The sequence below is a fragment of the Balaenoptera acutorostrata genome, chromosome 13, assembly GCF_949987535.1.
Source record: "Balaenoptera acutorostrata chromosome 13, mBalAcu1.1, whole genome shotgun sequence".
NCBI classification, from domain to species: domain Eukaryota; kingdom Metazoa; phylum Chordata; class Mammalia; order Artiodactyla; family Balaenopteridae; genus Balaenoptera; species Balaenoptera acutorostrata.
Genome location: NC_080076.1, coordinates 92,995,668 through 93,010,276, shown reverse-complemented (window position 1 = coordinate 93,010,276; position 14,609 = coordinate 92,995,668). Strand labels below are relative to the sequence as shown.

General features: G+C 56.1%; 1 protein-coding gene across 1 annotated transcript in view; it reads left to right on the top strand.

Annotated features, from left to right (window-relative positions):
- The first annotated feature begins 2,673 nt into the window (after window positions 1-2,673).
- GALNT9 (polypeptide N-acetylgalactosaminyltransferase 9) overlaps window positions 2,674-14,609 on the top strand; it is a 93,340-nt gene continuing 81,404 nt past the window's right edge. Inside the window, exon 1 of the mRNA XM_007181324.2 lies at window positions 2,674-3,057. Within this exon, the coding sequence (XP_007181386.1) occupies window positions 2,817-3,057 (241 nt within the window). The 5' untranslated portion in view covers window positions 2,674-2,816. The remainder of the gene's footprint in view (window positions 3,058-14,609) is intronic.

The following is a 14,609-nucleotide window of genomic DNA, read 5'->3' as shown; positions in this document are numbered from 1 at the left end:
TGTTCAATAGACATATAATGAAAAGTGCTTGATTTTTTTTTTTCTTGAGTGACAGTGGCTAATAAATTTGATTCTGGAGCCAAATTGTCTGGGCTTGAAGCCCAGATCCATGCTTTGCCCTTGATGTGACCTTGAACAAGGCACTCGCCCTCTCACTGCCTCAGTTTCCTCATAGTTTAATTAGATCACGCCAGTTGCTGTTGGTCTTAATCGGTTAATGGCCGTAAAGGACCTAGAACAGGGTCTGGCACAATCTTACCAACTGTGTAAATGTTAGCCGTTTGTATTTTTATTCCAAAAGCCATCCTTGTAAAATGGGGAAACATCTTACAAATTGGCATTTTGTAAACAGAAAAATACAGTATTTCTTAAGGAGGGACAGGGGAATGGCTATTTATCAAGAACAGACCAGTGTTTGTCAAACTTGCCGCATTGTGAGACTCTCCCAGAATGATGATGAAAAACAGAATCCCAGCTTCCTCTCAGAACAAGTGATTTATCTGGTGAACACCCTGTAGACAGCTGGCCTCAAGTCCCAGTGGCTGGGTCCTTCCTGGTGATGGTCTTCTGCATTTCTTGGACAAACGTCCTGAGAAAGAAAAGAAAGTTTTGATGAGGGAGAGGAGCGAGGGGTCTTTCGGATCTCAAGAGAATCTACCAAGAGGCACAAAACCTCCATGCTGGATAGGCTAGTATGTCTGATGTTTAGAAATGTATGCTTGCAAAAGGAGCATTGGACTAAGAGCCAGAAGACCCCGAAGTTCCCCTATACACGCATGCATGGATACACACACATCTACACATGAACACACACATAGACACATGCCCATGGACACACACATAAATGCACACATGGACAAATACGCACATGTACACATATGTACACACATAAATGCGCTTTTGGACACACAAATGCACATACCTGGACACACATATGGACACACACACTCAAATGCACACACAGAGGAACTTCCTTGGCGGTCCAATGGTTAAGAATTTGCGCTTCCACTGCAGGGCACACAGGTTCGATCCCCGGTCAGGGAAGTTCCACATGCCACGTGATGTGGCCAAAAAACAAAATGCACTCACAGAGACACACATGCATACACACATGTGCACACACGCACACACGCCAAGAGCTCCCTGAAGCCCAAGGGTCGGTATCTTATTCATCTCTGTATAGTGAGGGACCAGCACAAAGCCAGCTCTTTTTTTTAATTTTAATTATTATTTATTTATTTATTTTTGGCTGCGTTGGGTCTTCTTTGCTGTGCGCAGGCTTTCTCTAGTTGCAGCGAGCGGGGGGCTACTCTTCGTTGCGGTGCGCGGGCTTCTCATTGCGTGGCTTCTCTTGTTGTGGAGCACGGGCTCTAGGCACGTGGGCTTCAGTAGTTGTGGCTCATGGGCTCAGTAGTTGTGGCGCACGGGCTTAGTTGCTCCGCGGCATGTGGGATCCTCCCGGACCAGGGCTCAAACCCGTGTCCCCTGCATTGGCAGGCGGATTCTTAACCACTGCGCCACCAGGAAAGCCCCACAAAGCCAGCTCTCAATGCATGTTCCCACATTTATTCACTCAACAGATATTTACTGAGCACCAACTAAGCTTCAGGCACTGGCGAGACAGCGTGAAGCAGACAGAACCCCCTGCCTTCTGGGCGCTCAGGTTCCAACGGAGCCCGGCTGTCTCATCTATAAAACGCGGGCTTGGGGCTAGATTGGAGATGGGAGTGGAGAGGCGGTTAGCCGGGTTTGCTCTCCCCTGAGGTCTGAGGACCCCGACCTGGAGCACCCGACGCGCAGGCGTCTGCGCCTTTTCCCCCTCCTGGTGGGTTTCGCAGTTCCGCCTGGAGGTGCCCCTAGGTACCACCGACTCCCAAGCGCGGTCCACCCGTCCTTGGACTCAGCTCTCCCCAGCCTTCAGCCCCAGAGAGGGCCAAGGGGAGGGAGGCCGGGAGTAGATTCAGTTTGGCCTAGGGAAGGGGGAGACGAACCACCGAGGTGGCTTTGACCCTACTGTCCCCCCTCCTGCTCATAAAGACGCCCCCGCCTCCCCCTGCTCATCCACGCGGACTACACCGCCTTGCCCAGGCGCTCCCCAGGACCCCGCCTCGGCCGGTCAAGTCAGGGGAGGGGGCGTGGAGAGAGACTGCGCGCGCGCTCCGCCCCCCCGCCCCCGCCTGGATGCCCTTGGTCGGGGACCCCTGAGCGCGAGGCCCCGCCCCACCCTGCTCGGGCGCCAGGAGCGCTCGCCGGACCTTGCGCCCCACAGGGGAGGGGAGGGGAGGGTGGTCCCGGAGGGGGCGTCCCGGGAGGGCGGGCCTGCGGGGGAGGGTGCGGGCCCCGCTTGCATGCTGATGAGCTGGGCGGCCGCGTCACTCCGCACCGGCGCCGTGGCGGCGGGGCGGGCAGGAGCCGCACGCCAGCCGAGCGCCTGCCGGCCCGCGCCTCCGTCGTTTCTCCGGGCCCCGAGGCCCGCCCCGCCGCCCCCGAGACTGGGCCGCGCCCCTCTGCGGAGGATGCCGGGTGCCCCCTGCATCCGCGGCCCCGGGCAGCCCCTGCGCGCGGGGAACCCGGGAGGCGGAGGGGCGTGCTGAGCGCGCGCGGGTGGTGCTGAAGGGACAGCTCCCGGGGACGGGCGGCAGAGCGCGCAGCCGGTCCGCAGCCCCCAGCGCGCAGCCGGTCCGCAGCCCCCAGCCCGCGGCACGCTGGGCTGGCTCATGGTCCCCGAAGCAGCGGGCCAGACGGAGGCTCCTGTGGCCGCCGGGCCCACGGGGATGCCCCGCGGGTGAGGTAGCCCCCAGCTTCCAGCCGCGTTCATGGCGGTGGCCAGGAAGATCAAAACTTTGCTGACGGTCAACATCCTGGTGTTCGTGGGCATCATCCTCTTCTCGGTGTACTGCCGCCTGCAGGACCGCTCAGAGGGGCTGGTGCAGATCGTGCGCGGCGCCGACCGCCGGGTGCGTAGCCGGCACGCCAAGGTGGGCGCGCTGGCGGAGCGCGAAGCCATCCTGCAACGCCTCGACCACCTGGAGGAGGTGGTCTACACCCAGCTGAACGGTGAGCCGAGCCAGCGCCCCGCTCGGGACAAAGGGGCTGGGCAGGGGGGACGTGTCCCCGTGCTTGGGACGCTGCACTGTGCCCGACCGCTAGAACCTCCGAGGACCCCAGGGGCCCGATGGCCAACCAGGGCTGGGATCGAACTCCTGTTACTTGGGAGGGAATTGGGTAGGAGGCCGATAGCAATGAAGGCTCCGTGTAACAGAGGGCACTGGCCTGCATGGCCACTCGCGCATTCACTCGCCCAGTGGACCCTTGAGTACCGCCCCCCCCCCCCAGCACACATAAGGGAAACCGCCTTGTTCCCCGAGGGGATGTGAGAGAACTTCTAGGGGTTGTAGGACCTGCGTTAAGAGCAGGCGTGCCCAGGGCAAGAGCTGAGATGCTCCGGGAGATGTGGCGCATGGGGTCTTAGCCCGGACCCGCTCCCCTCCCTCGGGGAAGAAGTGCAGAGAGGGGGGGTGGTGACACTGCCCGTCAGGGGTGTCCTTTAAATGTCGGTGGAGGAAGGTACCCCCGGCCCCTGGGCCCGATCAGCCCCCTGCCCTGGGGATGCTTGGGGCTCACTCCACAGAGTCGTGGGCCGCGTCTGAGGCCGTGAGCCTGTGACTCGTGGATGAAGAGACTCCAGGGCCTCTAGCAGGGGCTTGGCAGGTGTTAATTACCTAGATGGACCCTGGAGTCCTTGGAAGCTTCTACAGGAAGCCCAGCTCCTGGAGGTGGGCCCCTTGTTTCATCCCAAGCCGGTGTGGGTCACCCTGAGAGTCAGAGTGGGAGTCAAGGAGGGTCAGGGCCAATGTGCAGCCGGGGGTGAGGGGGTGGGGGGAGGAGTGCTTTTCCACTTGGGGACACAGCGGAGCGACGGCTGCTGCCTCAGTTCACTCGGTGCCGAGGCACAAGGAGGAAGGAGGAAAGTTGGCGCTTACCTCATTCGTGGGCTCCCCTCTGTCCTGTGCTATTCTGGTTTCTGCATCAGCAGACCCGGCAACACCCCTCAGGCAGCGTCAGTAACAGGCTCCGGCAGGAGCTGGGAGCCAGCTTGCACAGGCAGGGCCTGCTCTGCATGTTGCCAGCCGATGTGAGGGTCATCTCAGGATTTTCTTCTGGAGGCCCAGCCGGCCTCGGAGCAGCGGCTCTGAACCTGAGGCTTGGTGATGCCCGGGGGGGCAGGAGGCGTCCGCAGCCTTGCCCACCTGCTCAGGGAAGGCGGAGCGTCCTCTGACTTCCCAAGCACCTTCTCACCACCCCCGAACTCCTGGTTTTTCTCTGGAGGTACTTTTGGTGGGCTCCGTGGCTTTTCTGATCTCTCCTGCTCAGCTGAAGCCACGAGGGGAGAAAAGTTTGGTTCAACTGCCACTTGACCATTCCGGCAGTGATTCATCTCCGGGAAGGCGGCGTGCCCCAGTAATAGCACACAGCTTTATTGAAGTGTATTTGCCAGGGTGTTATGGTCTGTTTTATGGGGAAACCAGAGGATTATATAAAAACACTGGCAGCGCGTCGGGTTGTGTCACATCATGACAGCCAGCTCAGCACCGAGAGCCGTTCTCCCCACCCTTCAGGGTGAGAAGGGACCAGCATTCTTGGAGGCAGAAAAAGCCAAGACCTTCGACCGACTTTCCCGACACTGATGGGAGATGATGAAGGGTTTCGGGAAAGTGGAGGGTTATCCTCAGGCCCACCCCAGCCTCTCCCTCTCCCGTCTCCTGGCTTCTCCCTCCTTCCTCTCTCCCTTCCCCCCCCCCCCACCGCTTTCCTCTTCCGGCTCCTCCTCCCACCCCTTTCTCCTTTCTTTACCCACCCCTTCCTCCAACTGTTCTGCCTCTCTGTCCCCTCCCCCCAGCCCCACTCTCTTTCATGAGTCCATCTTGCATCCCTCTCTTAGGCCATGTGCCTAGCATAGCATCTTACCCAGGGGTCCTTCAGTATTTGTTCCTGGAAATGACAAGAGAGCCCCAGTCTGACCCTCATTCCAGGTCGGTCCCTAAGGATAGGGCAGTGCAGGGGTGGGGTTGACCTTTGTTCACAAGAAGCTGTGTGAAAGCAGTGCTCACGCCTTCAAACTGGCACCGATTCCTGTGTTAAAGGATGTTGAAGAACAGCAAAGAGAATGCTTCCTGGAAGAGGCGAGCCACTGCCCTTTGCACTAGTGTCTGTTGTGTTTTAGATCCAAGAAATATGAAATGGATTCCTGGAGTTTCTACTCGATACTAATTCAGCTGAGTTTAGAAAGGAGAGGGAGAAACCCAAACAAAATTGATTTATTGCTTATATTTCCTTTGCCTTGACTGCTTTCTAGAAATACCTCTCCTGGCTTGAAGGAGCTGGTGGGAAGGAAAGGCTATCCCCGGGAGCAGGGCCCAGAGGCAGGGTATTCTCCCCAACTCTCCCCACACCCTTTCTTTAGCTGGTCCAGTGACCTTTACTCGAGATGTCTTGTTGACCTCAGCAAAGACTTATTAAGTGGTGTGTGTAGATTCAAATTCACAGGACCTGGGGGAAAATATTCTTTAAGGAAATGCAGTGTAGTCACATCCTGTATGTACACGAGAGTTTCCTTCTAAATTCAGTGCTCAAAGCAAGAAAAAATGTTTATAGACAAAAATCATCCTTCTGAATATCTTAAATTGCACATAAAATACAGCATCCTTGGTTCCGTTTCCTGCAACTGGCACAGTGAGTCTTTTGAAAGTGGAATTGGAGAACCGCTAAGCTCAGTGAGAAGGGAAAGAGAGTCCCATTTAGTTGATCGTATGTTCAAGGCCCTCTGCCTTCTTATGACCCCTTAGGAGCAGAGGCTGAATTCAAGCTGGGGATGGGATGGGAGGGTTTCCATTTGGGTTGGTTGGTTGGTTTTTAAAATTCAGACACATGTGCGTTAATTCCCTCTAACAAGACCCACCCCAGCCCAAGTGCTTTACAGTCAGAGGTCAAAGCCATTACAGTCAGAAGTCAAAGCCAGGGGCCCATTGTACAGATGGAAAAGCTGAGGGCCAGTGGGACAGCAGGACTTGCCCCAGGTTGTTTAGAAAGTTAGTGGTGGCAGCTGCTAAAAGCATACTTGCTTCAGAATGATCTACATTTCTGCACTTATCAAAAGTTCAAGTTAAAATAACAGAAGGTCCAATTGTGGTCTATCAGGCAATGGCCTTGGACATCTCAGGTGCAGGCCCCCTCCCGCCAGCCCTGCCAATGCCACTTCCCCTCCATTGGGAAGAGGTACTTGCTGCCCCTGCTCTCTCTCAAACTAGAGACATTCACATAAGACTGGTGCTGTTTTACCATATTTGTGCACAACACCTGTTCTGCTATTCATCTGAGGGTGGGAATTTTTGTCTGTTGTATTCACAACTCTAAATGCCAAGGGTCTAGGGAGGTACCTTGCATATAGTTAGTGCTCTATAAATATCTGTTGGATGAGCGAGTGAGCGGATCTTTCTCTAAACAATTGATTGTTTTTGTTTAGAATAAATTTATTTTGAAAGACAATTGCAAATCACCGCTGTACCCATAAGCAGGAGGGGACTATGTGAATGAATGCAATGAAAACAAAAGCACGCTCTTCAATTCCAGTGTGACGCAGCTGTCACCAGAGGCTCTGAGCCAGAAGCCTGCCCTCTTTTTGTTAAAAGGGAGATTCTCAAGTATGGGGGATATGTTGGCATGAAACCAAGACTTTCTCCTTGAAGAAATTGGGAGATTGAGACAGACTTTAAAAGGGGATAAGTCGCATGGCGCGAGTCAATGCTGTTTAACACCGTGTTCATTTTCTGCCAACAATCCTGTCCCGCGTGCCGGTCCTGCCAGGGTTCTGACCCCACACTTTGGGAAGCCCGGGTCTGCAGCAGAGCAGCGGAGGGGATGGTACGGGGGGTGAGGGCGTGGAGGAAGGGCTGGGAAGAGTGGGGAGCTGGGCTGTCATGTTGCTAAGGGGCGTGTGTCCCCGAGGCTGCCTCCGCTGCAGGGGGGCCCAGGTTTCAGATCGGGAAGCTGAAATCCTACCAAGGGTCTGAACACCACGAGTTTTAATAATCGAAGCCTATAGGAGCTGGGACCAGGAGGCCCCTGGGGGGGAAGGTGAGAAGCAGAAGGGTGGAGAGAATGCGTTTACCTTGGACCCTCGGGCCACAGAGGGAACAAGTATCTCCTCGTGCAGCCGTCTACCCCGTGCTGTGGTGCTTGCTTTGGCAGTAAGCAGATGTCACAGCCGAGAAGCTGAATTTGGGGAGGCGTCCAAGGTTTCCCCACCTGCGATGGGGATTCACACGTCACACGAGAGTACAAGCCACATGAGGACAACGAGTACCTCAGACTCTGGCACCGGGAGGTTGCCTCATCAGTACCGTTTACGTGACAAAAGGATGAGTGACACACTTGGGTGGAGCCTGCAGGAGAGCGTCATGGAGAAGGGGCTGGGTGGGAGTCTGAGAAGCGCATGGAAGGTTCTTGAGGCCAGAGAGGGGCTGGCCGCCCCACTGGACCACCCCTTGCCTCCGTGGCATGCCTGTCCCAGCCCGCCCACCCCTGAGAGCCGGCTTCTCAAGAGGGGTTTCCGAGCCCCTTCTGTGCATGAGCAGCTCCATTTTGAAGACCATATTCCACCTGTAGGGCATGTGCATTTCATCAGAAAGCTTTCCCTATTCATTGTGCGTTTTAATTCCAGAAGTAGCTCCCCGCTGGTTCTGGGGCCTTTCCAGCTTGAGTTCATCTATCTCCATCCTCCTTGAATCTGCTTTATGAGTTAAACTGTCCTGCATTGCCGATCCCAACAGTCAAAGCCACCGTGGCTGAATGAATGGCTGCAGTTTGTTCGGGATTTAATCACGGGTCCTGGCAGGTCTTGCTTCAAAATGGCAGCATTTAATTGGTTGGCCGTTTCCTCCCCGTCAGGTCATTAATTGAGTGGCCTTATCCCCCTGCATCCGTCTCACACCTCCCCCACTGTTGTTGATTTACTACAGAAAGTGAGAAAATAGTCGGTGCTCCCAACTAGAGCCCAGGCCTCACACAGCCTCGACCGGCTGGCGGGGTGTTTGACAAGAATCACCTTTTCCCTTCTCCTCTGCTGGAGCTGCCTGCGATTACATTTCACTCACCCTGAGAAGATTAAGAGCGTGTTGGTTTTGCTTTTTTTCCTCTTCTTTGCCTGTGCTCCTCTGCCTGCTGGTCTGGCTCTGACCCCAACTGACCGCCGGTGAGTCAGAACAACCGAGGCCACTTCCGGTCACAGAGGTTAGCGCTGTGCAGACCTGGGCCTTGGCATTTTCAGGGGACAGGAGGCAGGGATGCTTCACCCTGAGATAAACACCCCTCACGCAAGTCCCTTGGGAGGAGCGGACCTCACCCGGGCTGGCTCTATCCGCAGACTTCTGTCTGCAGATCCAGTGGGGCCTCGATTCTAGGGATAATTCATGCAGGCGGTGATCCCTGCCGCCTCGGGAGTGTGCTGGGGCTAAGTGATTGCATTTACAATTCAGCTCAGCAATCTGCATATTTCAAAGTTTCGGCACTATATTCTGAAAGGACAGCTTATCCTTCGTTGGCTGGAAACTCGACAAAAAAAAGTCTCTATCCATTTCCATATCCGATGTCCCATTGAGGACATTCCCAGATGGGATCCAGGTCTTGGAACAGTTTGGTCAACTTCTCTGTTCTGCTCTCAAAAAGCACAGGTACCCTTGAAGGGAGGTTAGCCAGCTGTCAAAGGAGGGAGGGGCAAGGCCGGAGAGATGGGTCCTTGGAAACTCCCCTGCAGGCGGAAGCTCTCCCTCTCTGGAATGATGGAAAATCTCTTATCCTGGACTGCCTCCCTGGGGATGGACCGGGAAGACATCAGCCTGGTCAGCTCGGTGGTGAGGGCTTAGGCCTCCGGCTAGAGCCAAAAGGACTGCTTGTACTTTTAACAGAATAGTCCAGTCAAGCCAGCTCTGGGTGCAGCCCGCATCTGAAACCCCGCAAGCCTCGATTTTATTTCAGAGAAAGAAAGTAACAGAAAGTGCCTGGGTTATGCAAGGGACTATTTTCGCACTATGTGAGCAGACTGTGGAAAATGTGTTAATATTCCACGTGCTTGAGCTCTTAGCAGTGGACGCAGGGAAGGAAGACAGCTTATCTTCCTCGGTGGGGCAGAGCTTTGCAGCTAAACTGTGGCTGAATAGCCAGACGGCCTGGGTAAGCAGCCCCGCTCCCTGCAGCCTTGGGCGGCTTCCTTCACAGCCTTGCTCTCAGTTTCTTCACCTGTAAAATGGGATGAAATACTAATGATCTCTCGGTATCACTGTGAGAAGTAAGTGAGGGAAGCATGTGAGCTCTTGGGCGATGCCTGGCACGTGGTTCTTGCTCAGCTGACTTGGCTGAGAGCTCCAGCTCTCTTTTCTGCTTGTCCTCAGTCCCCTGACCTTCCCCACACCGACTCCGCCAGCCCTGTGGTTCCCTTTCTGGTGCAGCCCCACCCCTGCAGAAAAACGCATGGGGCCCAGGCATCCACGGGAAGTTGGGGAGGGGGGATCAGGGAGGTGGTTTCATCCAGTTCACACTTTATTCACAGAACCAACGCTGGCTGTTGTGCAGAGCACGGGGCGGGGGGGTGCCCAAAGCTCAGAGCCTGGGTGCCTTCCTCTGAGGGTTTACAGCCAGGTAGCGGGGAGGGAACGGCCTGGCATTCTCTGTTCTCTAAGGCAGTGAGTGTGAGTGACAAGAAAGAGCCCTGTGTTGTTGGGCTGTGTTGAAGGTCAGGAGGGCTTCCTGGAAGGAGAGGAGTTTGGAGCTGCACACTGGAGTTGGATAGATGACCCAAACCCCAACTGGGTGACCGTGGCAGGTCAGTTCCCCTCGCTGAGCCACGGTTTTCCCATCTGTGAAATGGGGAGGGTGATCATCCTTCCAGGAAAGGATTTTGAGGCGATTAGACAAGATGATGCGTGTGAAAGTGCCTGACACATAATAGGTCCTCAGAAATGTGAGCAAAGACAATGGAAGGAAAAGAACTGAAATGAGGCAGAATTTGGACAGATGGCTAGCATGCTGCCTGACACATAACAGTTTCTCAGTAAATATTTGTTCACTGGATGGGTGGATGGATTTATGGTTGGGGGGAGGGAGGGAGGAAGGAAGGATGTTTGAGTGGACACGGGGGTGGGTGGGGAGGTGGATGGATGATGGATGAATGAATATGGGAGGAGACCCCACAGAGGGTGCAAAGCCAAGCAGTGAGAAAGGGGGACAGGCATCTGGAATGGCTGGAAGAGGACAGAGGGCCAGGAAGGCGGGGGCCCCGCGCACGCTTGTGGAGATGAACAGCTGGCCTGGCGCCGGTGTGAGGAGGACAGCCTCGTATCCGGCGTGGCCTTGGTGTAAGGGCGGCCCCGCCTTGTGGCACAGTCAAAGAACGCTAGGCACTGCCCGGGGCTGCAGGAAGCCCTTGCTGCCCCTGCGAACAGGGCTGTGAGGCACGTGCTCCCTCCCGGCTGCAGATGTCAGAGCAGATTCCTGGCAGCTCGAGTGAGTGTATCCAGAGCGCTGTCCAGAGAAAATTCACGTGGTTCTGAGACCTGCGGAGGTCACACTGCCAAGCTCTAGGCCTTCATCTCCTCGCTTCCAAGGTCCCTCCGCTGCTGGAAGGGCTGGCCTCTCTGTCCCTGACCTGGTGGCCTTTGGGGTCAGAAGGACCCAAGAAGCAGGGACCTGCTGGTCCTCAGTCAGGGCCACTTAGAGCAGGTATCTTCACGCTGCACCCCACCTCCCTCCGGAAAGGCAGCTCTTCCCGACCCAGGACTCTGCCCCCGACCTGGGGCCCTGTGGCTGGAGGGGCCTCTGGGGATTACCCTCGGGCGGGCGGGTACCACAGGTCCCCAACCCTCTTCCTGGTCTCACTTCATCCCAGCTCTAGCGAGGAGCCAGGAAGCCACAGAGCTGTGTTCAATGAACTTGGAGCGGTCGAGGGCGATTCTGAGGGTGGGTCCGGGGACAGGCAGTGTGGGGGTGATCTGTCCTGACTCAGCAGCCAGCCCTGCTCACGCAGCCCGACGCTGGGCCAGGAGCAGCGGTTCTGCAGATTGGAGCCTGCAGACCACACCCCAGCAGGAACCGCTCTTCCCATTGCAGCCTCGCCCAGCCCTCCGTTCCCTCCTCCACCCGAGCACCGAGCACCGTAACTGTGGTCGCACGTACCTGCCCACACCTGGCTGCACCTGCGCCACTCTGCCCCCGGGTCTTCTCGAAGGCACTTGACAGTGGGCCCATGACTCTCCTGTCTTGGTGGGAGTGGCTGGGATGCTAAACGTGGGTGAGAGAAACCCAAACGGCAGGGAAATGCGAACAGCCCCTGTGTCAGGAGGCATTCGACTGTGTGTTGCCAGAAGGACAAATAACGCAAGCACCCGTCGTCCTGAGTGTCACGTGCCCCACAGCCGCCCTGGGATGGGGGCACTGCCCCCTTCACCCAGGTGGAGGCACACAAAGGCTGAGCGTTTCGCCTGAAGTTAGGGCGTGGGTGAAGCTGGGGTTTGAAGTTTGGTGGCTTGGCTCCAGCGCCCAGCTCAAACACATTCCAGCTTTCTTTAGGGTGGGCGGGGGAGGGGTCGGACCAGGAGCAAAATGAGACATCGGACTCTGCCCCGGCCTGGCTCTGGGTGCTGGAGAGCCCAGCACCACAGCTGTCCAGGTGGCTCAGATTTGAGGGGACGTGAGTGGCTGATACACTTTTAGAGAAGCCCTTGACTTGGAGACTTTCTAGTTGATGCTAGAGCGGATTAAGGCTTTTGGGGTTGTTGGGAAGGAGTGAGTGTATTTTGCATGAGAGAAGGACATGAATTTGGGGGGCCAGTGGTGGAATGCAATGGACTAAATGTCGGTGTCCCCCAAATTCCTATGTTGGAGCCCTAATCCCGGTGGGTTGGTGTTAGGAGGTGGGGCCTCTGGGATGTGGTTAGGGGGAGGTGAGGTCATAAGCGTGGCCCCCTTGATAGGATTAGTGGCCTCATAAGAAGAGGAGGTCGGGGATCTCATTCTCTCTGCGTGCACACACTGAGGAAGAACCACTGAGGACATAGCAGGGAGGCCGCCATCTGCAAGGCAGGGAGAGGGTTCTCATCAGGAACCAAATTGCTGCCCTGATCTGGACTTCCAGCCTCCAGAACCGTGAGAAAGAGATGTCTACCGTTAGGCCCCCTGTCAGTGGTACTCGTTACGAAGCCCATGCTGACTGAGCTGGGGGTACCATGCCAGGGGGCGCTCTGCATCTTCAGGGTCAGCGTGAGCTCTTAGGCTTGTCCATCATTCTTTGTCTGGAAGGACACTCTCTCCAGACGGAGCTTGGGGGCAACACCCCTGGCTCCAGTTCCGTTTCCTTCGGTGGGCGCCCTGCAGTGGCCCATTCATTCATGCATATGTGCCTTCATTCATTCATGCATATGTGCCTTCATTCATTCATTCATGCATATGTGCCGTCATTCATTCATGCATATGTGCCTTCATTCATTCATTCATAAGCACCTACTATGCACAAGGTCCTGGGGCTCTGGCCTGAGCAAGGCAGGCAGCCCCTGCCCCGGGAGGTCAGCAGCTAGGCCCAGGGCGGCGCCGGGCCCTCTGTACCCACCCAGTGGGGCTAGGGGGACAGAGCCAGCCTCACTCTCTGGGCTGCCCAGACTCTCGGCTCCCTGGGGACCTGAGTGTGGGCTCTGAGGTCTCCTCCTGCCTGTGACCCCCAGAGCGGGGCTGGCCCACGGGACAAGCATTTCCCGGGAGATTCTGCTGTCGGGACCATAGCCCAATGCGGTGGGCATGGGGAAGGTCGGGCCCCAGCCACCCTGACATCCTTGGGCAGCTTCGCTCAGAGCCAGGTCACCACTGAAGGGACAGGATGCCCAAATGTCTCCCGTACCCACTCCCCAGCAGTGATCAGGCCCAAATCTGGGGCAGGTTGGCACAAGAGCTGGCCGAGGGACATTCCACGGCCCATGTGCTTTGCAAAGTGAAAGAGCGAGGAAACGCATTTCGCCAGATATTTCCAGTCATCCCTTATCTCCCAGGCTTTGGCCCCATAAATATTCATATTAGTTGAACATGAGTATTATGTATGAAGATTTATCAAATACTATATTAGTCTCAGTGAGAATATATTTTACAGGTATTGCCATGTCCTGCAAAATATTCATGACTTCATAGTTTCAGAAGGGCAGTCCTTCTTCCCACTATTGACAATATGTTATTGGTTTGGGTCCCCAGGGAATCTTAAAAGACCTGTCTGTAATGAAATTAGCCGTTGTGTTTGGAGAGAGTGGCTAAAACTGAAGCTGGGAGGGATGTTATCTTCGAAGGCGAACCAGGGGCTGTTGCTTTAATCTCCGCTTTGTAATCATCAAAATTAATAATCAGGCACGTTAAATCAGCCTAAATTCTCATAGGGGGAGAAAAGAGGGAAGCCGGGGCCACTGCTGCCACCCCTCATCCCCCCAACCTCAAGGTCACAGGCACTGGAAGAACACTACCTGGGGCCCGGCAGGTGACGGGTGGGTGACGGGCAGGTGACGGGGGGTTTCTCCACTGCACGCTGTGGAGTCCTGCTTGCTGGGTGATGTTAGGAGAGGAGACTCATGGCCTCTTTGATCCGAGGGCAGCGTGAGGACCCACCACCCGGCAGTGCCCGTCTGAAGCCTGTCTCTGTTCTCTCGAGTGTCCTGGTGTGTTTGCTGCGTGCTGGTCATTGTCAGGAAACATGGAGTTGCGGCCTCGTTGGAGGCCTGGACGGGCAGGGTCTGTATCTGCTCCTCCAGGCTCGGGGTTGGGGGCGGGGTGGGGGGGCTCTTCAGTGGAGCCCCTCCCACCCCGTTCAAGGCCTGCCGTTCCCCAGGCCGCACGGAGGCTGAATGCCCCACACGGGGGTCCATCTGGCCCTCTGACTTCCTCCCCCGGTGCCCCCAAGTCCACAGAGTTCAGAACACCCTCCGGGGAGAAAGCAAGTCCTGGACTCATCTCCCAGATTCCCTCTGTCCTTCCCGTTCAGCCCAGTAATTTCTTCCCATCTCGTCAGATACTTAGTGCTTTTTCACAATTGATTTTGTTACTTTGTTTTAAATCTTAGTGGCTTTAGGGCGGCGGGTCAGTCCGACTGGCCTGACTTGTCCCTATGGGGACCCTGCTGATGGAGTCCCCTTCTCTGGGCTGCCGGCGGCCGTGTGTCCCCAGGGGTGTCCCGACACCAAGGCCGTACCTCACGGGCCTGTCCAACCCGGTTCCCGAAGGTGTCTTCATTCTGCCTCTTCCTCTCAGATTATCTTGTGACCGGCAGCCTCTCCATTTGGGCTGTTTCCTCTCTCAGAATATTGGCTTAAGTCGCTATGACAGATGGAAATCAGTGACTCAAAGAGAAGCTGGAAGCTTGAAAGCCATGCTTCCTTCCAAGTTGAAAAATCGCAGCCGCCCACATAGCCCAGGTTTCTGTGCTGGAAGGAGTGGGTTGGCCAAGTGCGAAATGACTCTTCTGGGGGACAGGATGTTCGGGGGGGGTGGTCCTCGGGAGCTGGCGGCTCCATCCACGTCCCTGGACGGCT